Genomic DNA, 24,227 nt, shown 5'->3' with positions numbered 1-24,227 from the left:
TAAGGGTTATAGTAGAAAAAGTGTGCTCCAAATAGTAATGCTTTTTATTTTACTAGCTTGTATCCGCTGCTTTGCACGCGTAAGATTCGGAGTAAAACCTCTTTTCTCCCCATTTATTTATGTATAATATACATAAAAAGCTTACTCTCGAATCACTCTATCTATTGGAAAAAAACCCCCATCAAAATCTGCATACAAACACACAGTTGGCGGTAAGCGACTTTTTTTTATACTATATAGCGATATATTTTAACACGCGCTTTCGTTGTGGGTAAAACCGCGCGACACAGCTAGTTATTAAAACAAAATCATGTACTAAAGGAAATGCAGCTGAAAAGAGTTAAAATTCAAACTAACTTATCAGCAAACCAACAGTTATCTTTCTTAAAATATAACAGCATACGTGGAACTTTATTACCATTCTCATATTTGAAATGTAAGTTAAATGTAGCGAAAGAAGTTATGCAAATGTCGCAGTTAAGTTGAACCCTGATTAGAGGATCTGCAATGGTTTGTGAATGCACGCGCCGTTAACCTTCTGTTAAACGGTGTAAGCCGTTATATTTAATTTCCTTTTTTGAATTGTGTCATTGTAGTTCTGATTGATAATTTTATGTCATGTGTTTTATCTAGATTGAAGTATTCATTTTCTTATATTCTTTGGTATGAATACCTACTTTAGGCCATTAATTTATATCCTGCTAATATTATAAATACAAAAGTTTGTAAGGATGTGTGTGTGTTTGTTTCTCTTTCACGCAAAAACTACTGAACCAATTGCAATATAATTTGGTACGTAGATAGCTGGACAACTGGAATAACACATAGGAAACTTTTTATCCCGATATTCCTACGGGATACGGACTTACGCGGGTGAAACCGCGGGGCGCAGCTAGTGTGTCATAAGGGTAGATTTTAGAATATAAAAGTTCTAAACTAGACGAGCCGGAACATAACAAAAAGATTTTTCAAACTTAAACATTTACTTATCAAGCTTTGACTATAGCTTCAAGGGCCATCGAATCATCATAATAAAGAGATGTTTTATTTATTTGATCATTCACATCATCACCGCTAGAATCAGTGAAGGACTTTAATCAACTGTGGTCTGTGTATATGCAGTGAACAAACATGGTTGATGTTAATGATAGGTATAATATAATTATTTTATTTTATTTTTTATTTATTAACAAAAAACTAAACGTCTCTCAATTTGTCAACTAGATCAAATTAGAATGGGTCCACTTGGGAGGCACCAGCTGACCAATTAGAAAAAAACATAAAAATCGATTCACTAAAAAGTTACGAGATAACAAAAGAAATAAAATGTGGGTTGAAAATAGACTGTTCCCATATAATTTCATTAAATTCATTATAATATTGCTGAAAGTAAATAAAAACAAGCAGTTCAATAAATACAGATGAAAACAATACAAACAGATTCTAAAAATGTTCCTTCAGCTTCTCTTGCTGTAATAAATTTTGTTATCACCTTTTCTCCATATATATACATGCTTTATTCAATAACAAATAGATTTTTAGATTTATTTACACTATTTTAAATCTCTAGAATCTTCGAATATTTGACACTTCTGCGTCATCAGCATTAGCAGCCCCTCAACACACAATAAAACAATAATTAAACTCCGCTGGGGTCACGGGAAAAAATCCAATTTTCTTTTACTGCCTCCATACTGTGGAATCTCCTTAGTATGCGATGTTTTGCGTAATGCCGCTTTAAGCTGTGACGTGTTTGTACCTTAATGGGGCATGGGGCATAGAAAAAAACTCGATTTTGACACAAATGTATGTTTAGTTCCATGGCAATTTAATTTTCATTCATTGATTTTAAAACTGTAACCATGTGCAGACGCTTTGTAGATTTTAAATTTGGTTCATACTTAACTTAGTAATATTTTCAAGCTAATTCGTTAACGCAGTATGAATTTTAATTTATAATTTCAGCGCAGGTTGTTGTTTTATTTTATATTCATCGCATGAATTATGGAGCCGTCATAATTGTACATAAACATTTTAATTGCTTAAAAAACGTACACCAATTATAATGAACCAATAATAATATTTTGGAATACACACAGGACATGTTTAAATATTCAATTAATACTTATAACTTGGACCCATTGAACATTAAATCGCGCTTGGCCAGTTTTTTGGCAACACAATGCGTTAACAACGTCTCTGTATAAATATCGATATCTTTTTATTCAACTCATTTCTATATTGCTAAACGCGACACTGACTTCGAATGCCATTCTTTTATCATTAATTAATAGTCAGTCTTATTTTTCAGGCTATAAATTTCAAAATGGAATAAACTTGAAACGATCTTGATAAGGATTTGAGATACACTAATAAAAGCTCTATCTGAACACGATAGAGTTCATTTTACATCGCATTACAGTAGAATACTGCTAAATGAAGTGTTCGAAAAAAGGTTGAGACTCATATAGGGTGTATTAGGTTTTAATAATGGTAGGATTGCATTGTTACCATGACTATTGGAGTAGGAAATATCTTATGAGAAAAACGCGTGAAATTCTTTCGTTTTGATGCGCCATTTTATTAGATTCGATTGTAGAATCTGTATTGTTGAAGGCCTTATTGTGATGTGAAGCTTTTATGGCATCTCGTTTTATCTGATATTATTTAAAGATTCGAAATAAAGATTGATTTTTTCAAAACAGAGTAGGGATTGTTCCATACACGCCGCTGTGTAAATGTCCTTTAACTAAACACTATGTTGATTATCAACGTAATTATCATATTTTACTTACTAAAATACTCGTTGTTTTTGTCATAGGTTAGGGAACATTGAAATACACGACATACACGATTTCCAGGCTTGAAAAACTAGTTTTAGTTTTCCATAAATGAGTTCGGATTTGCTTTTTTTAATGTAATAGCGGGCAACCGAGCCTGATGGTAAGCCGGTTTTCTGTGAGGGTGTGGTACTTCCCCGGTGCGAGCTGGCCCAATTCGTGCCGAAGCGTGCTCGACTCCCACATACGACTATGGTGACATGTTTTAACTGTCATTTAGATTTAAAAAATTGGCCATTGTCTTACCTTATCTTTCAACAGATTCCTTACTATATTATCCCAAGTATTCATAATTCCTTTACTTCTGATACGAATATCGTCACACCTAAAACTAAATTAGTACGGGGCGAGTTAATTTTCAAGAAGGCAGGAAATATCCCTGGCGAGTCGTACGGACCAACTTTACGATGTTACCGGGTGTAATGGTGCTAATGAGTGTGACGTCATGACTTTCTACTTAGAACTTGCGTAATTTGTTCTTATTAGCCTAATTGTTCTTTTAAAATTAGTGGGAGAGGCCGCGTGGATCGTGTTGTGGTGTGTTGTATCGCCAATTGATATTTTGTGTGAGGTTTGTTTGGGACAATATTTTTGTTTATGTACATCGCTTTAAAATTTTGTTTTTTTGTTAGTTATATAACAAGATCTTACTGGATATTGTAAAAATAATCATAAATTGTAGTAAATATGTTCATCCTATTCTATAATTTGTTAACAAATTAAATGGTTTCGAAGCTATTAAATTTCTAGTTATGAATATTGAATCTTCAAGTAGTCATAATCAAATAAAAACACAAAAGAATAAGTCATTTTTATTTAACGTTATCCCTACGTTTGGGGACGTATAATATTCCTCTTTAATAATTCAAAAATTGGCAAAATGTTCGATCATACCGGCTGTGTTCTTGGCCTATATATTATTTATCAATTGTATAAATTATTGGATCATATCCTTGCCTGACCCCAACGTTGGGGTCAGTTTACGACCGATGTCTCTCTATCAGGATTTATAGACTACATGCGAGTACAATTTTCCGATGGGTTTGGTTCTACGTAATTCTTTGGCGCTCACAGAAAGAATTTTACGTAAAATATTTTGAGTTACAGGAAATGCTGTGGGATTGTACTTATAGCATTTTATATATTAACTAGCTGCACCCGGCAAACGCTGTTCTGCCTTACTCTTATCGTTTAGTGGTATGAAAAATAGATGTTAGCCGATTCTCAGACCTACCCAATATGCTTACCAAATTTCAGAGGAATCGGTCAAGCCGTTTCGGAGAAGTATAGAGACTAACATTGTGACACGAGAATTTTATATATAAGATGTATTTTCTTGTGTTTGATTTTACGCGAGTAAAATTTAGAAATTAAAAAGTTTTTAACGAATTTTAAATGCGATTTATTCATTATATTATTAACAGTCTCCCCGTGACTACGCTCGCTGTAGTGTCCGAAACGTGGGTTTAATAATATAATGAATAAATATTATATTATATAGTATTTATAATATAATATTTATTCTAATATGTATTATATTTATAGTATTTCTCTTTAGATTTTGTGAGTGGCGAAATTATTATTAACAAGCTGTTCGACCCGGTTTCTCTCGTGGTATAATTTAGTGAAGTTGCTACTTTCTAATGGTGAAATAATTTTTGAAAACGCTTGAAACGATCCAATGTTATTTTCGTGAAAACCTTACAAACACGAAAAATACATTTATGATATTGTGTATACCTATATATCTAACTATTTTTATATTTAATTTATATTTTTATATATTTATATAATTAACATATTTATATATAAATTTTAATAATCATCCAATACTGAGAAGGAAATTAACAAATATAAAATTTTGATATAAAGAGTTTAATGGAACTATTAACCCGGACAGGTATAGAACTGGTCTTGATTCCTCGTACTATATACGATACACGAATAATTAAACGACGTGTCATTCCAAACTTAATAGTCACAAATGTAATTTCATATCAAATTTCGCAAATAAAAATAATCCTGAAAAACATCTGCAAATCTACAAAGATCTCCATTGTGCTTCAGCACAATTCAATAGTGCGGATAAAACGGCGATGTACTTATATGGTATCCGAAAATAGTGTCGTAAAACAATGATGGTCATCCAGCGTTCAGCGTAAACCCAAAACTACCATTTATCCTAATCCAATCACCTATATTCTGAGACAATTGGTTTTGGGTCGTAGTACAAGAACAACACACGAGCGATCCGACATTTGATCACAATTCACATATACTTTCGTGACATTTTTCGTTTAAACACACTCTTCAGCTTGGAAGGCACAACTGGTATAGGTAATATACCCCAAAAAAGTCTTTATAACCTGTGAATCACAATAAATCATTTTGAATTTAAATTTGAAAATTTGAATTCAAATAAACATAGTAATCAATTCGTGAATATATTAAAGACGCCTCCAAAACACTTCCCATTTTATTAAAAAAAATTCAATAATACAAAAAAATCTTATTAATCAAATATACAAGAATGCATTGGTTCAGTGAATTTTTCGAATCGCAGCAGCCTACGCCCTAGTCCATTCTACCAGCCGATTGTCTTCACCCAAATAGCATCTAAAAATGCATCTGATAGTCAAACGGACGGTTATGTCTCATAAAATGTTGGGTAGTCCCGATAAGCTGTTAGGTCAGCCGATGGAGAGTTAAATGGGATTTTAAATGGAATTTCTGGACATAAAATTGTACTGCAATTGACGGATAAAACAATGGAGAAAGTGCTCGTGCAGAATTGTTTTGTTATAATAGAAATTTTTCTAAGGCGTCACGATGATAGATAAATTTGTTAAAGATATGTTAAGCTGTGTTACGCTAGTGTTATGGAATTTTGTTGCTCAGTTTCATAATTTCTCAAATATATCGCCTAATATATTGTTATTATGTTAATAAGTATTATATGAACATTATAACTGTGTATTAGCTGGTAGTTTTATTGTTTTCTTTGGTTGGAGTAAAGAAGAGACTAATAGACGTTATAATTAGTATTCGTATTATTATTAGAATAAAACAGTTATTGATAGTTAGATTATAAGCCTAGAGAAGAGAAAAAATAGTATTTATCTTAATTATCATATATTTAATACCTGTTACACATGAATTCATTATTCTAACGTAACCATTATTAATAGCAAGACTATCGATCTGACATTTGGAAAATAACATGTATTAAAATGGCGATACCGATAATATAAAAAGCACCTGATATACCTCATCCAATATAACAAAACATTTCTATTCATTATGTGGGGCTGGACCTCGTAAACCCGGCCCGGGGTCAGCCGATCGGCGAATTATGCAAAGTGTCCGGTCATTACTGACATCTACCGCTCTATCTTAACTGATGTAATGTGGTCTAGTTGTTTTGATACTTTAACTTCACAAATAAAATATACGAAGAAGAGATTTTTTATAAATATGATTAAATTAACATCTTAAATATGGGATAAGGTGGTTGTTATTTGGAAAAAGTTATAGAGCAGAAAGAAGGCTTTTTAATAATGTCAGCGTTATTCGTGATTTTTTATTATCTTGTGACATGGGTAGATAATTCAAGTTGTTAGTATTAATTTGTGGGATTCATGTGCATATTAATGTACATATATGTATCATATTATTATTATTCATAAACCATACCATATGTCTACAATGATTTATTGTCATCATCAGATTTCGATTTTATAAAATTTCACTTTTTAAAGTATCAAAACATTTCATACTCAAACAGTAGTTCACGCCACGTGCGGGTTACTGCGGTCAGTATTGAGGGTAGTTTTATTAAGAATTACAATTATTTATTTACGCGGACCGATCCGAATGTATCTGTATGGTAATACGCGTTATTTGTTAGAGGGCGAATGCAATATTTATTCCATTCTTATGTTTATCTATGGTCAGGAAGGGCGGGAAATTTGACAGCTGACATATTGGAAAAGATTCGTATGTTATCTGTATCAATGATTTATTGTTTATCGTAAATGGAAGAAAATATAAAAATTATACCATGTAAAAGAATTAAATCGAATTAAATATATTTTATCAAGATTTTTTGATAAACTGTTTATTTTGATTTATTGTAAATACATACTGCCATTGTTTATTGAGTATATTTTTTTTTGGATCATCAAATGCCAAAACTTTATCTATGTAGCTCCACTAATAGTATAAAACATAACCATTTACCATAAAAAAAGGTATTAGGATTGTAACAGATAGGTACCTATGTAAAATCTCGAAATATTTCTAAGACATTAATCAAATATTTCCAATAATCTTATCAAAGCAAACAACCTTGTTAGATCAGCTAACGATATTATGCAAATCGAATTATTATTCATACTGTTTTTCAAAAGGGTGTTTCTGTACCCTAATCTTACACTTCGAATCACCAACTTATATTATGCGTTCATCACGCATGGAATCTACTATTCTAAACCTTATTCTATTGATATTGAGTTCATTTTGTTGCTCTCATGTACGAGAAACGCAAACAATTTTGTTATTAGTAATGATATTCGCTCATAGATGGCGCTAGCGGCGATGCAAATTTCTAGTAGCTTCCATTGATAAAAAATTGGGGATTCGGGAAATCTGATTGGGAAAACAGCTGTAAGTTATTCCAAGATATTATAATGTAATAAGATTAAGGTGTTCCCGTTATTATTTCATAATGTCTGTTTGATGGGCGGGTGAGTTTGTTTGAAATGGCGCGAGATAATTAAATATCGCGTGACGTATTATGTTTTTAAATTAGGTTTTTCTTTTTTTTTGGTTTAATCTGATATTTATGTTGATATTATAGATTTTTCTTCTTATTACATCTTTGTTTTTTGTAATACTTTATTAAATAATTTGGTTTTTAAAAACTAGGTACGTATTGATAACATGAGAGTATGTATATATATGTCACATATTATAAAGTAATAATTTTAGTTAAATTTATGATGTAAATAGATCTTACAAAGCAGAAACATACAAAGAAAATCTTAACTTATACCTATTCATCAACATAATTGTCTATACCATATCCTAATAGACATACCTTATCCCATATTTCCTAGTTAATGTTTATGAGTTTATGAAACGTTGGACGAGTCTCTCCCACGACCTCGTATTCTGTGACCTCATACTATTCTAGTATATTCTATTTCTATATGAATGTATAGAACCATAGCCTAGTAGTCTTTTTATATTTGAGTAACATTATGCAATAAAATACATGTAAGCGCATAAAGATTAACTAAAAATTAATAAATAAAAAAAGTCGTTGGAAAATTTGTAACGACTTTGTTAGAAGGATACTTAACACTAACTTTTTATTTATTAATGACTAGACGCGCGTCCCGGCTCCGCCCGGATATCAAGATTCCTGTTTTATCCCAAGAAGCATTAAAACGGTCACAAGTCAGCTCGTACTCTGATTGTATACCAAATTTCATCAAATTCCGTTCAGTAGTTTCAGCGTGATTGACGTACAAACATCTTAACAAACAAACTCACATTTATAGTATTAGTGTAAAGTGTGATTTTAATGATTTATCTTAGTCAACGTTCTTAATGCATACAATAAGTATATAAAAATCAAATATCACATCTATTAAACAAGATAAAACAACTATTATTTTAGTTCGCAAGCAACAATTAATTAATTGGGAAGCAACAAAAAATCTTAATGTTGCTAACGAACTAAAACTAAAGACAATATATACTTTAATACCCTTTGTATTAAGGTATATATTGTTGCCCCGCGGTATAACCCGCGTAAGTCCGTATCCCGTAGGAATATCGGGATAAAAAGTTGCCTATATGTTATTCCAGTTGTCCAGCTATCTACGTACCAAATTTCATTGCAATCGGCTCAGTAGTTTTTGCGTAAAAAAGCAACAAACACACACACATCCTTACAAACTTTCACATTTATAATATTACTAGGAAGTAGAACTAGTAGGATTAGTAGGATAGGATATTAGTAGGATCTGTATTGGTGTTCAACAGTTGTTAAAATAGGTTTCAGAGTGCATTCACAATACGTTAATATTAAATGATTAGTTGTGGGGTTAGTGCGTGCAATATAGTTGGATATAAATCATTGCGATGTGCTTGCGTCAAGGCTGTAGTTGCTTGTAAGTGGCGAAACATTATTTATTTGGAAATAAACATTATTGGTCTTTGAATTTATGAATGTTCTCCTTTATAATTCTTAAATTTTAAAATTGTTTTATCAACATATCTTATAAGGTATATAAATCAAACATTTTCTAGTTTTTATGCATTTTACAGCGTCGTAGATTGTGCTTTTATGTTTGCCAAATGATAAACTCTGTGTATGTGAAAATGTGTGTATTCTTCACGCTTAATCCATTGATTCGGATGCAATCTGTTACAAAGATCCAAGAATACACATATGACACTTTTTATCCTAGAAATTTCATTACTATAGTTAAATATATTTTTCAGTTATTTTAAAATGATAACAATAATCTGATACACATATAAAATCAATTTCCTCTTTAAAGTATACAGCTGTTCACACCGGCTTCGCGTGGTACACATATATAGTCACTCAGTGAAGTTATAGTTTTTTAACGGCGATAGAATTTCTGAAATCGGTCCAGTGATGTTTGCGTACAAACATACAAAATTACCGAAATCTCCTTTTTATATATTAGTGTAGATTAAATATAGCGTATAGAGGCGACGCTCAGAACATTAAGCCGAAAGCAAAATAGTCTAGTTGGAATAAGTTGGAATTGCGCGCCGCCGCCATTGTACTGCATATTGCGTACATCTTACTTCTGTTGTGATTTATATTGTTTCAATTTTCGCATCGGAATACCATAATATAATAAGATGTTATTTGTACTATAATCGAGAGCATACGCTTGAAAGTGGGTACATTTATGAACTAAAATAATTATTTATAGCAAAAAATTAAATCGCTTTTAAATTGTCGGAACTAGACGAAATTTAAATGGAACGTGAAAGGCATTAGCTTTTAAATAAAAAAAAAAAAAGAATTATCAGCAGCGGTTGACCCAGTCGAAAGTTCTGGGTTAATACACACAAACAAGTAAGTTAGCGTATTGAGAACCTCCTCTTTTTTAAAGTCGGTTGAAAAACTGCTGATTTTTTTTATATATAATCTAAATGCATATTTTCTTATACATATGTACAGTAGAAACGAATTATTGTTTTCCATAACTATTATTTCCGACATAATATAATAATGAATAGTGAAGTCTTTTGCCTGCTTTAAAAAAAATTGTGTAATTATTTTTATTCCTCGAGAAAAAACAACAGATGTCTATTACTTACTTATGATATTTTTATATCCATTAATTTCAACAAATTTATATAACACAGAGTCTTAGTTAATCAATAGGTAAATAAAACAATAAGATATTATATTAAGAAACTTAGCGAGTGTACACTGCCATCTATTGGCGTCAAGCATAACTAAACACGATGACTGCTTAGTTTAGTTCCGCTATTACAATGAAGATGGCGCCAGCGTCGGTAAAAGTTAGAATATGTTTTATGTGTTTAATGTAGAAAACATTTGACCTGTATTAATATTTCTAATTAAATTGTTTCAGATATTTTGCACAAGAGAACTGGTAAATAACTTTATTTATTAAACTAATCTTATTTTACGATTATTTTTTATAGAATGTGCTTTGATTTTAAATGTTTTATTGTTTTATGTTATTCAAGTCCATTATGATTATAGAAATAAAATTTTATAAAATTTATTTATGAAATTCAATCGGGTTTGCTATTTTTAGCTTTGTTTTGTAAAACGGGTAGTTAACTTGAAGTTAACGAACTCTACGATTTAACCCTCTAATGCTCTAAGTACTTTTAATCCTCAAGACAGCGCTCATTTAATGGAAGGCTAGCCACTTAACGGACCTTGAAACAAATACTTTTAAGTTAAAATAGTATAATAATTGTGAGATGCGCTTTTCGTACCATTGAAATGCTTTATAAGCGTGAAAAGGTTTTCAGACGTAGAAACTGAAAATTTTTGTTATTAAATCAATCATTAACATTAATCCCTTTATATTCATATTTCGTATATTTTAAATGAAACCTAAATCTTTTTGGTTTTGTCTATAACTCCATAGGTTTGTATCTGGCGTGATTCTATGTGTGTTCGATAGGATATTGTTGTCATTTAGTCCCATTTTAATTCTGACGTGGGAGCTCCTCTCCAAGGGATGTCGGCGACCTTTTTGTGTTGTAAAATTATACTAGCTTCTGAGTTATGTCTTATCAAATGGAGCCAATGTCTTACATATGTAGGTTTTTTTTTTATGTCATAGCGGGCAACTGAGCTGGTGGTTCGCCTGATGGTAAGCGAACACCACCGGTAAATTATTAAGAATTGCATTAAAAAACGCAGTGTTTTCTCCGGAACGAACATACAGAGAAACCAAAATAAAGCTAGTAGCTCATTAAAAGACTCATTTATTAATATTATAAAAAGTTTTAATGTATACGTATTTTAAAAATAATCCAGAAAAATTATACACTTAACACAGGTTTAGTTTAGACAAATTACATTATTCGTTCAACAAATAAATCGACATCTTTGATCCCAATTTATGCAGTAGCGAGCCCACCCCCAGCGATATTGACAGGGTTAATAATAATGGATAGACAGATTGGTCGAGGGGCTTAATAGACCGCGTGTTATGATTTAAGGATCAGCTATGTCGATAGCGTTAAAGTGTTAAATGTACTAGGTACCTAAATATTTTAGTATGGTATCTAAGATATTTTTTAAATAATTAAGTTGACAGCGATTTGTTTTGTGTTATTTGATTAATACTTAAGAACAGTAATAACTATAAGAAGTAGTCTACTATCCAATAGACAATCAAACAGTTACTTTGAACAATAAATTAAACTGTTTTCAAATTGTCAGAACGAGACCTAGTTTAAATTGGACCCAATAAGAGACAGCAGTTTATAAAATAAATCATCAAAATCGGTTCACCCAGTTTAGCATTCTGAGGTTACACACTCAAAAAATGCAGTCCAATGGAGACCTCTTCCTTATTTTGTTTGCAGTTGAAAAAGTACATTACGGCAAGATTAATATAAAATAGCTAAAGAAGCTACAGAAGCGGTTTCTAAACGCAAGTAGCAAGGTACGTTTTATCCTAAACTAGCTGTAACGCACGGTGTCACTCACGTGGTAGCCGGCAAAAAGCCCACGTGCTAATCCAGACTACAGTCTATACCTGTATCAAATTTCATGCTGATACGATAAGTTGTTTTCGCGCGAAGAACAACAAACATCCATACTTAAAAACTAACGCGTTTATAATATTAGTAGGATCATACAATAAAATTAAAATAAATATATTACTATCTCATTAAGCAATATAGAGTTTGAAATCGTATACGCGTGAGTGTTCAGGCATCCATCTTGCAACTCCGAGAGGCAATTTATATGCAAATGCAGCCATCTAGACGCATACCTGAGTAGCTTTTAATATCTCAACTTATATAATAGATGCTATGTAGAACTTTATTAGTGTTTAATAGCTGAGATAGAGTTTATTTAACGTTTCCAATAAGAAAGGAGGTTCGTAATTCAGCGGATTTTTTAGTATGGCTACACTGAGTGGTGTCTTTTTTGTTTACTAGAAAGTGTTGCCATTTGATTGATTTGAATTGGACTGCTATCTTTCTTTCAGGGACGTCGGTAACATTTTTGAAGAGAACTATTAAATAGTTGGTTTTCAAAAATACGATTGATGTCGAAATATAAACTGAATAGGTGTATATACATATAATATAATAACATTTAAATACTGTAACTGTATACATATACCTATTAGTTGATAAAATAACTTATGAGTTAGGACAAGTTATTTAGAAACTCATTTAGATAGAAGAAATAACTAATTGTTATAGTTACGGTAAGATTGAAGTTTCATGAAGCATAAAGACCAATGACATTTATTTTTTCTAGTCTTTAAGCTGGGTGTTAAAGCTAAATTATATGGTATTAAATGATATAATCTAACAAGAGGTGAAAATTCAAACCAAGGCAAAATAAAAACAATTGGATAAAATTATATCGATACAGCATTCGATCAGATGACTCTTAAGAGATTTTTCTGCAATGGATATATATTTTTCTCATATATTTCGTTTATTATGAGGTGAAAATTTAAGCAAAATAATAACAATTGCATAAATCAATGTTTTTCGACATTTTTTAGAAGAAATTCTTAGGGATTTTCAGTACAATCTATATATATTTCTTTAATACATTTTTTATTGTAAACCAAACTGCGTTCTAAACAATAAATCAAATTAAACTCCACGATTCTGAGGACCAAAACAAATTCGGAGATTTGAGTTCATTTCAGTCTGTTTGTACAGATTCCGAGAGGGCGAAAACACATTAGTTTAAATTTAAAAATGTCATTTCGTAAAAGTTTCTAGGGGCTGCTTTAGTATAGGTTCTTGTAATAAATCGATTGTATTGGATATCTACTTTACACAGGTTCTTTGAAAAGCTTATAATGGTATTATAATATTTTCAAAGAAAGATATACAGTACCAGGTTTTTATCTGCATAAAAATCTTATGACCTTTTTTAGGTCTATAACAATATTAATTGTACAAATTTTCATTGTTCAGTGGTTACGGCGTGAAGAAGAGACAGACGGACACACAGACTCTATGTGTTTCCTCTAATAATTCTTGGTAGGTTTTCAAATGCATTCATTAAAAATTTCATCCAGATCAGTATAGTTAAGACATGAAAGCATCACGAACAGACATATCATTTGTAATTTTATTGTAATTAGTATAGGATTCGATAATGTGGTCTCTGTGAAAAAGTTAGTTATTTGCACGCTATCCAAAGAGGTTTATCTAAATAATTACTGTCATTTATATACTATCCACTAGGCATTTTATTTATTTTTATTTAATTGAATTTAATTAATAGATACCTTCATTTAATTTTAAATTTAAAACTATATCAATATATTCTGAGAGAATATGTAGATTCGAAATTATTTGAAAAATTTTACAGAAAACTCTGGTCTTCATAAAATAGTATATGAATATTTAGTTCACGATTAACATAAAATGAGAGACGCTATTTAAAAACATGCTATGTTTCTGATCAAATTAAAGAAAATCCTATCTATTGAGGCGTATATACGACACCAATAAATAAAGCCGAGTGCAGCCAGGTGCGTAATTCGCGAACACTCCGGGGAGCGGTGTGTACGCGCCCTTATGTTTGCGGAAAAAGGATTGCCCGTTTTATTATTTTTATTAGCTATTTCTTATTCTCAATTGCTTTATACAGGGTGGGATAAAAGATTAAAAAAAATGCTTTTTGGTAATTTTATTTAGATTATCTTTCAAAGAAAAACAATCATATTTAAACTATTGTGTTCCAAGAACATATCGCTATTAAGTTTTGATTTGTAATCATTCTTTGATAACTTACTTTTACTACTAATTATAATACTAATATGTAATACTAATTATTTTAAAACAATTAACAATTATATACTTTAGGATGCTATACGAAAATTGTGTACTTACTGATAATGTAAAAGGCAGAATAGATAAATATTAACTACTCAATTTATAATTGACCAAAGCCTAAAAAATCATACGTTAAAATTATGTTATAATTTTTTAACCTTCGATTACACATAAACTTAAAAAAAGGAAAATTTTCTACACCCTGTATAATGCTGAACAATACAAAAATATGTTAAACAAAGCACCTTGCGTACAAAAATTGTTACCCGTGTAATGACAGTTTAAAGCCCACGATCCGCGCCATTTGCCAGCCGTATTGTTTAAATACGAGACCAGTTTAAGAAGACCCCTCGGTGATGCTGCTCTTAAAAAAACCGCTTAAAATATTTTAAGGAAGTATGTTGAAATATGTTTAAAAAATAATGAAGTAAATATATGATTGCATTTTGTATGATGTTTCCTATTTACAACCAATACGGAATGTTTACATGTAAAAATAAATATTAATAATACCCAATATTATTGTTGTGAATTTACTTCATAATAAAAAAACTGCCACAATAAAAGTCGGAGTTCATCCTACACTGGTTGCTGTAAAGTCGCGCCTTATTGTCTATTGCACTCGAATCATAGACACGAGTTTTTATTATCTGTGGGGGCGTTTTAAAGTAACTCGCTCAAGGGTTGCTACAAGGGGTGACGGTGCTATCTTCTAATGTTTTTTTATTAGTTTAAGCGTTTTTATCTCTTGGATACAATGTACTTCTTTAAATGTCTCTAAATTGTGCTAGGAATTTTTATTGCGCCTTTTTATTTATTCCGTTTATATCTCGAGTGTTAAATATTTAAAAAACGTATCACTGTTCCAAATTTAAATCCATACAATGTTGATGGTCGAAAAAAATTATATGTTTTTTTATCAAGATTTACTTTTTAAATACTTGCAAAAGTATTAAATATAGTCCAATACGCACGACGAAGAAAACAATTTTAATTTGAATGCATCAATAAAAGTATACATATAAAAAAATTCTTTATCAACTGAGTCATCAAAAATATATTTACCCACTATATCTACAACAATATCAAACAGCTAAGGTGTACAATAAATTGTTGCCCAACTGTTGGCAGGAAACGGTAGTCGATATAATTCCTGACTAGAATTAATAACCCTGTCACCACATATGCCAAGATGGTATGGATAGTAATTACATTTCACATATTTTGTTTGTGGAGCGTTTGTTTCCTTTGATTAAATTATATGTGACGTAAGAACTTTAATTGTTTTATATTTTTTAAATCTTGTATTTAGTTTTTTTTTAGGTGATTTATGAAATGAGTACTATAAATTTTATATTTATATGATTTGTATCTTAGATCTGAGATTCTTATCACTTCAAGCATTATGTTTGTTAAGAAAATAAGTTAAAAGTAAGTTAATTTTTTTTCTCAATGTCATCTAACACACACATAAAGCTTTGTATTAGCAACATTATTGAAGCAGTTGTGTTTTGTCCATTTATGTCTTAGAACGCCTGGACCGATTTTGATGATATTACGAAAATACGCAAGACACATAAAGAATACCAATTCAGCACGTCATTAGTCAAGTCAGCTAGTTTAAAAAAAAAAGTGTTCAAACAAATTGAAGGAAAGCCAAGTCCCAGCGGTAACGAAATTTCCATACTTGTAATCTTCGACTCGGAGACAAATAAAGCAGAAATAAAATATGTAAATTGTATACAGCGAAAAAGTGGAAAACCCTCTGAGGTGCTCTAAGTGGCTACAAGTGCCAAGTGGCTCAAAGAAAAATCACGGCAGATGAATTTTTTACAGCATTTTCTTTGCGGGATGTTTTAATGTTTATTTATGTGCGAGGGGTTAATATTAATGGCTATCGGAGATACCGGTTTGTTTGATTTATCGCGACTTTTGGATTATACTCGGTTGATACGTTTTTCGAGAATCTTGTATGTTTTTTTAATGTTTTGTTTGGAAAAAAGTATGCGTGAGTTGAGAGAAAATTTGTGTGAAATTGTCTTTCTTGAAGATTTGTGATTGTGGCCACTTGGAAGATTCATGATTATGTATTTTTATAACAAAATAACTAGTGTGTGCTTCTTCAAAATTTATGTTGGGCTTTTAATAAATAGTATTATTACTCATATGCATTAGAAAGTTGGCATGACTGAAATAATCCAAACGGCAGAACAGAATCTTATGTAATGTAAGTACACTTTCGAACTTATATAATCTACATAATATATATATTATAAGTACATTTCCACGCAAAACCACGGCCGTCGGCTAGTATCAAATATGTCCAAAAATATTCATAGTTCGGATTACACAAATCTCTGTCCATCAGGCGGCCTGACGTACTATCGCAAAAAATCTGACAAGACAAATGACAGCTGCTACCGACGGCCAGCCTACGTTGACCCCCCATGACCAACTTCCAAATAACAATTATTATAGACGTGTACAATACGAGGGTTCTAGTTGTAATGGCCGGTTGGCTTCTTAAAAGGGGAGTTTGACAAACGATTGCACTATCGTACACTTAATAAATGTTAATACTCCACGTTTCTATGTGAGATAAAATGTAAGAAAATAAGTCGATATTAGGTACTTATCTTAACGAATTGTCGAATGTTTGCTATTATATTTGTGTTAATTTACTTTATCAGCGTAAATTTTTTAAATAAGTATTAAGTAAGTATTTCAGTCATGTAAAAGTAGTCTGGCGTACAGATAGACGTAGCTGATAAAAGTAAAATGTATGTAGATGATAAAAGTAAACCTTCATCTCAAGTATGACAATAAATGTTTCACACACACTAAAAAGACATAACAGCGGAGGTTTGTCCTTATAAAGAAGTGTCATAGCAGAGTCTCATTATGTTCAACTTTATGGCTATTTTCACAGTAACGTAGTCGGTCGCAACGCACCTTATGCATATTTTATTACACTCGATAAAATAAATAGTCTGATTAATAAGCTGGGCATGTTTCGCTACTGGCGGAGCACTCAGTATGGCCGGCGTGTCCTATTTCTGAAATGTGCAGTAACGGTTTACGCGCGTGATCGAGGTACCATTTGAATTTTGACATTCGGAGAAATTCGGCCGCGGATGTTGACCAATCGAACACAACGCTGCTAAATTTGCATCGTTTCTCTTTTTAAATATTTAAATTGTATGGAATTTGTTATTATTCTCTGTGATTGTACACTTATCAATGTTTTGCAATGAAGCCGCTAGATGGCGCTGCTGTAAACTAGATTGCGCTATTGAATTTTTTTGGCGAGGGCATAATATAATGTGACAGTTGTTTGTTAAGTAACTTTGCGCAGAGGCAATATCGTAACCGATGAGGTTAATCCGAGGTGCGATTATTGCTAGTTGAAAACTTTACCAATACCCCGCCTTGTGGACGTGAAATACCGTCCGCTATGGCAATTTTTGAACGGCCGTTGAGGCCTAATAAAGTATGAGAACTGAGTTAGCTATCTTCAGTACACAATACGTAATCCTAGTCCTCAACAACAAAGCGCAACTATGTAAACACTTGACCCAACTTACGATTGAGTAAAGATACACGTTCATAAACTAACCTTGCTGCAATCCAGAAATCTCCCGAATTAAACACACAACGAAGCTAATGAAAACGTAAGTTCTTATTCAACATTCGTATATTAATTTCTAAAGAGTATAAAACAACAATAACCTTTAAATGTTTAAATAAATATAATAAAGTACCATCGATTTGTCATGTCCTACACAAGATCAAATATGTTAGCCCTATGTTAGGGTTGGATGAAAAACGACAAGTTAGAAATTAACTTTCCTCCGTGAATAATGACTTGTCGGCTGCTTATTTCTAACAGTATTAGCACTAATGTTATATTTATCAATATGTTTATATTAGAAACGTCCTAGTCTAAAATTAGTATTGTTGGTAGGTCTTGAAAATAATTTCTAACACGATCTTTTGATAGACTCTTAATTATGTTTAATGTTACTTTTCTATTGAAATTAAAAACATATGACACAGAGTTGTTCTAAATTATTATTATTTATTAATAAAATGAAATTGAAATATTAATAGATTATTTTATGGAAAGGATCATTATATTTATTATGGAAAGATTTTTTTAAATCTATTAACTAAGAATAAACTGCCGCACAAACACAGAAGTTTCGTAACTTAGTATACAACATTACTAATTCTTAGTAATGTTGTATAATGTGTGATAGTGCTGCAATCTTATTGTTATTAATTTTATTAATTTTAATTTAAGATATATGTATCATAATTTATAAACCAAACTATTGATTTATTTATCATACTATCTAAAAAATTAAAAATGTTATTAATTTCTACAAACCGCCTACCTAAAGCCAAGATAATGCACTAAAAAAATAATTTATAGCAAATATTTGAAAAACCAACACTGATATAATCTGTGGCTATTTGCAGATAAAATATGACTTAATCGTAACGATCGTGAGGCGACCTTACTTTTATAGTTTTGAAAAAAGTGTTGTAAATCATAGACAAAGGTTTTGGATGTTTATTGCCAATTTGTTATTTTTTTTCCAAGTGTTTATCTGTGCTATTTTGACAGGAGTAGCGTTATATTAATTTATGATTTGGGAAATTAATCGCGTTTTGGAAATACGGTATTTGAGAATTATTTATATAGTAATGTGATATTGGATCATGATGGACATCTATTTTTTCTGCAAAAGAACCAATGTTTACTTATAAAATTAAAATGGAATTTTATTGGTAACATACAAACAGTGGAATGGAAGTCTTAATAAAATATAATAGTTTAAAAAAACTATAAAACACGCTTTAACAAAAATCATATTTTGCAAATTGAAAACTGGAATAATTTTATCAAATTAGTGTATTGTCATCGGTCCTCAATAAATCTACAAAGTTTGAACGAAATCTGGCCGTTTAAAGTGGGTCAAAATCGCGCCCAAAGAAGTCAGTTACAAACAAACAAACATACAAACAAACAAACATACAAACAAACAAACATACAGGTGAAGCTAATAAAAAGCGTGTAAAAAAAGCCTTATTTTTTTATAATAAATGCACGTCGCAAATGTATAGACTGAAAATAGATTTGAATAATCTTATATATAAAATTCTCGTGTCACAATGTTAGTCTCTATACTCCTCCGAAACGGCTTGACCGATTCCTCTGAAATTTGGTAAGCATATTGGGTAGGTCTAAGAATCGGCTAACATCTATTTTTGATACCACTAAACGATAAGAGTAAAGCAGAACAGCGTTTGCCGGGTGCAGCTAGTAATCAAAAAAGCAAATCCATAGAGAATTTGAATGTACAAAAATGACTGTTGTCACTCCCAAAAACATTAATGGCGGCAATCTAGCATCGAAATCAAAACAAAAATTTTATTGCGACCAACAAAAAAAAAGCAAGCAATATAAATAAATAACACAATACAAACGCCAACGATTAAGCTATAAAATGGCTACTGTTTTTTGACACTGGAACCTTTCTACGAACGCATAAAACTACACAACGATTTGTTTAAATTGCATTAACAAGAAAAAGGGCTTAATAAAGCAATAAAGTCCCGAACGCCCGGGGCGGGTTATAATTTCGCTATTAATATTCAATATTACCCCAAAACTTGGTACTTCAAAGAAAAATAAGATGACAATCTACGTGTATCTCTTTACCTTGTTCCTAGTAACTGTGGATGTGTGGGTTGTAATGTGTAGCAACATGATGTGTGTGTGAGTGCACACGTGTTTCGATATTAACAACACAGGTGAGATATCCTTTATCTGTTTAATTGTTGATATATTCTAGATACTGTGTTCTCTTATGAATTTGAAATGTTTGTATGGAGACTTGATTTGCTACGTTTACGCCAAACTTTCCGAAGTGACTGAAATTTCAAAGATAAATTACGAACTACATAATATGCCTAATATTACCTAGATATCTATTATCCTGACTATATACGAATGGTCGGTTGTAACTTATTGTATTATCTTATATCGTGTTTTGTAATTGTTTTTCATATCTTCTACCAAAACGCCTAAAGATTTCGGAGTAAAGAGCTATATGATGATACAACAATTGAATCTCACCAATACGAATGCATAGAATATTAAATGTGATTGTACGAATTAATTCTACATACTTAATATTCACACTATTATATATAGGATATATTTCTTGAAGGACATAAATGTATTATGCAAAATCATTTATGAGCAAATATATTGCACTTTTTTTTTACATGCGATAGACAGGCTCCAGATTAGCACTTAAAGCGTCACCTTCTCTAGACCAAAATTTTTATATAAATACAATAAGGGTTAAGATCTTGAACAATAAAAACAATTTCCTCACATAAACAACTCGAGTCCAGAGTACATTTTTACATCAGATAAGAGATGTTATGACGAGTGTGGGTTTGTGAATGAAATAAGATAAGTGATAAGAATCCATTGCGTCACAGCGTCGTAGGTGTCGACGTGTAGGCTTTAATTGGGGCAATGTATAGCGTGGTATTACAATAATACTAGATAAATTGCTCTGAAGTCATGTAATGCTGTATGTTTTCGTTTATATATCTGTTAACGTCCAGCAGTATATAAGTAACGGCTTAAAACCCGGATTGATGCTATTTTATGTAAGAGCTTCTAATAATATAGTGCTTGTTATGTAATACAAAACAAATTTATTTACAAAACGCACACTAAATTTCGTTACGAAAATTATGAATATATTTAGAGTCGTAATGTACCTTCCAACAAACAGCGAAGGGTGGCAATTCGTACCATGTTTCATTAAAAATTTATTCTTTTTTTTTGTTTTTTTTTTCTTCATAAAATTAAAAAACACAACTGTTCTCAGTATACTTTCTACATTCACGCGTCTTGCTTCCACACCGTCTAGCAGATTCCAGTAAGGGCAGGTACACACCTGAGATTTTTGACGGCTGATTATCGAGAGATCATAATGAGTGCCCGGATTTATGACGTCGTAAAACAAGCTAACCCACACCGCAATGGACTGTTGACACACGGGCGCCTACGCGGTATTTGGTTGTAGTGTTGATTCGTGTGGACACGCCTGTATACGTTTTATAGTATGGAAGATTTACAATTCTTCATAAGGAAGATTAAATTATGGATACATAATTTTTCCTTGATAAAAACGGTTTTATAAAATATCTTTGAGATATACCTATATAGTCAAGAGGAATAGTATGGGAGTCGAATTGTAATTGATAATTATGAAGTCCGCATTAACTCAGTATAAAAGTATTTATTAATATATCCAAGTTTGAGCTGCAATACCATATGAAATAACACAAACCTACTTACATAATACTTACATCATATTTTGTTTAATCAATAAGTACTCAATGACACAACTTAATTAATATTTTTCGTATTATTGTATAGACTTACAGTAAAGAGAAGCAATTTAATCACTGGTATCTTGTCAATATCTTTCCCTACAATAATTAAAATTCATAGGAATGTCCTCTCTTTTCTTGCCTTATAGAAAAACTACAATATTTGAACAAAAGATGACAGTTTTTCATTCACCTATGGCGCTTGAACTATTGAAATGCAATAACTTAAACGTTTTATTACTTAATATTTAACTTGAAGACAGTAGCGTCTTTTCATATTTATTGATTCCGATTAAGATACGATTGTGAAGCACTGTTGTGGAGGTTTTATTGAAATATTGATATAACGGTTTGCTTAGGCACACCGATTCTTATTTCTTTAACGATAGACGATACCGAATAAAATTTTAAAAGAAGATTCTAGAATTATTGCTTTTTTTCTATTAATAAGAATAAGACTTCTTGTATCGTAACTGTATGTAACTTTGTAAAGGAGAAATCAGGCAATGAAATTTGATGTGACGTATACAGTAAAGTTAACATGCAAAATATACTTACATACGCTGTAACTATTTGTCTAGCTTTACTATTGAAAGTATAATATGTAAAATAAATAGGGGCTATGATAACTAAACTTAAACAAAAATATTAAAAAACACGCTTAAATAATTGAATCAACTAAATTATCTCCCTTGCTCAAATACGTAAGGAAATTATTAAATTCGGGCAATCCTAATCAGGATATTAAAATAAAGTCATTAAACTATTGTATTGTCACCAATGTCTGATAACTGTAGAAAGTTTAAATCAAAACTGTTTGTACATAGTCGGTTGAAATCGATTCTAAAGAATCGTAATATACAGATGAAAACCGTGTTAAAAATTTATGAAACTTTACTACTTCGTTATTTATGAATGACATGTATAATAATAAATTAAGCCTATATTCGTCAATTCCTGTCGAATTAATCTATTATCCATGGATAACATTATACTTGCCAAAAAAAAAAAAAAAATTAAAACATATCGTTCTAAATTTCAAATTGTTTGTTCCAAATTCAAAATCTTTAATCTTTTCAACAGGGACTCGCCCCGCGTAAATTAAAAGCGTTATAAATAGTCGCGACACTCGGATGATTAATGCGCCTTGAAATTAAATAAGTGCGATAATGTTATTTTTATCTGCATTTTATTTATAGCCCGAGGAAGGTTTATTGTGTTTTATTTATGGACTGAAAGGAAATAATATAGCTCAGTAAGTATATGAAGGTATGGTTTTCTTTTTTTTTTAATTACTGTTTCGCATAGGAATATAGAACGCCGAGAATTACTGTTTTTTTTTAATTTCATTTTGTCCTCGTCGAAATACATTATAATTTTATTCATAATAGTTATATTAATTAATACAAGTATACATATTCTTTAAAACTGTAGTGTCTGTAGGTTATATTATGATAACCGATTTTTACCAAATACATGCGATACATGTACAAAAAACATTTTTTTACTTGTTTGTCTGGCCTTTTGTTCCGTCTGATCTCTGAAGCGGCTGGACCAAGAAGCTGAGGTAATAAGGAGGAACTCAACTTACTTTTACCGCCATTACTACAGGAGCGTTGGTATTAAAAGGAGAAACCGCGAGACGCAGCTAGTAAAATTATACGAACGAAGAAATATATTCAAGACCAGACCACCTTTTATAAGCATTTCCATTAAGATCGAGAAAGAATCTCCTTGGTGCTGTTATAAGAATGTAAAATGGCGCCCCAGGGCCTCCTACATAGCGCTTTTGAAATTTGCGAGAGATTTATTTGAATAAATTATTCTACCTGCAATGAAGGGTTGTTTTTATAACAAACGGCAGTGACAATTTTAATAACGTTTTGAAATATTATTTCATTTACCTTGGAGGGAATGAGGATATCAACAAAATTTGTGTCTGCAAAGTATTCAAATAATTGAATATATATATATATATATATATATATATATATATATATATAATAGCATTATTTAATACAGACTTACTGGCCAGCTCTTCTCTATAGAAACTGCGCTCCGAACCGATGTAATAAATAGGATAGGTAATTTATTTTTTATTTTTTATAATTCCCGATTATTTTTCTGTACTAAGTCGATTCAAAAACGCTATTAAACGAAAACTAGCTATAAATAAATATTTGAGTTTTATTAATGTGAGTTTAAATTGCTTTGCATGAAAATATAGCTCGGTATACCCACATGTATAGCACATCTGAAGAATGAGTCAAAACATCGCAATTCAATTCAAATATAAAACGACAATTGCCAAATAAAACATTCAAATGTTATTTTATTACTTAGATATAAATAAAAGGTGACTTATGATTCGTAAAA

At 31.1% G+C, this 24,227-nt stretch overlaps 1 protein-coding gene and 1 non-coding gene across 8 annotated transcripts in view; both read left to right on the top strand.

Moving 5' to 3' along the window:
- The window catches only part of LOC119828955 (protein trachealess), a 142,383-nt gene that overhangs the window by 56,381 nt on the left and 61,775 nt on the right, over positions 1–24,227 (top strand). For 5 of the 7 annotated variants that reach the window (XM_038351289.1, XM_038351290.1, XM_038351288.1 and 2 more), the window contains one exon: positions 10,493–10,513. The exons of the other annotated variants lie outside the window; for them this stretch is intronic. In XM_038351289.1, coding sequence (XP_038207217.1) covers positions 10,493–10,513 — 21 coding nt within the window. The remainder of the gene's footprint in view (positions 1–10,492; positions 10,514–24,227) is intronic. 7 annotated transcript variants of the gene reach the window in all.
- LOC119829210 lies at positions 17,770–17,908 on the top strand. Its single transcript, XR_005287795.1, has one exon. It is a non-coding gene; the product is annotated as a U4 spliceosomal RNA (small nuclear RNA).

Source organism: Zerene cesonia, chromosome 9, assembly GCF_012273895.1.
Source record: "Zerene cesonia ecotype Mississippi chromosome 9, Zerene_cesonia_1.1, whole genome shotgun sequence".
NCBI classification, from domain to species: Eukaryota; Metazoa; Arthropoda; class Insecta; order Lepidoptera; family Pieridae; genus Zerene; species Zerene cesonia.
Note: the sequence above shows the minus strand (reverse complement) of the source record. Positions and strands in the feature narration are given on the sequence as shown.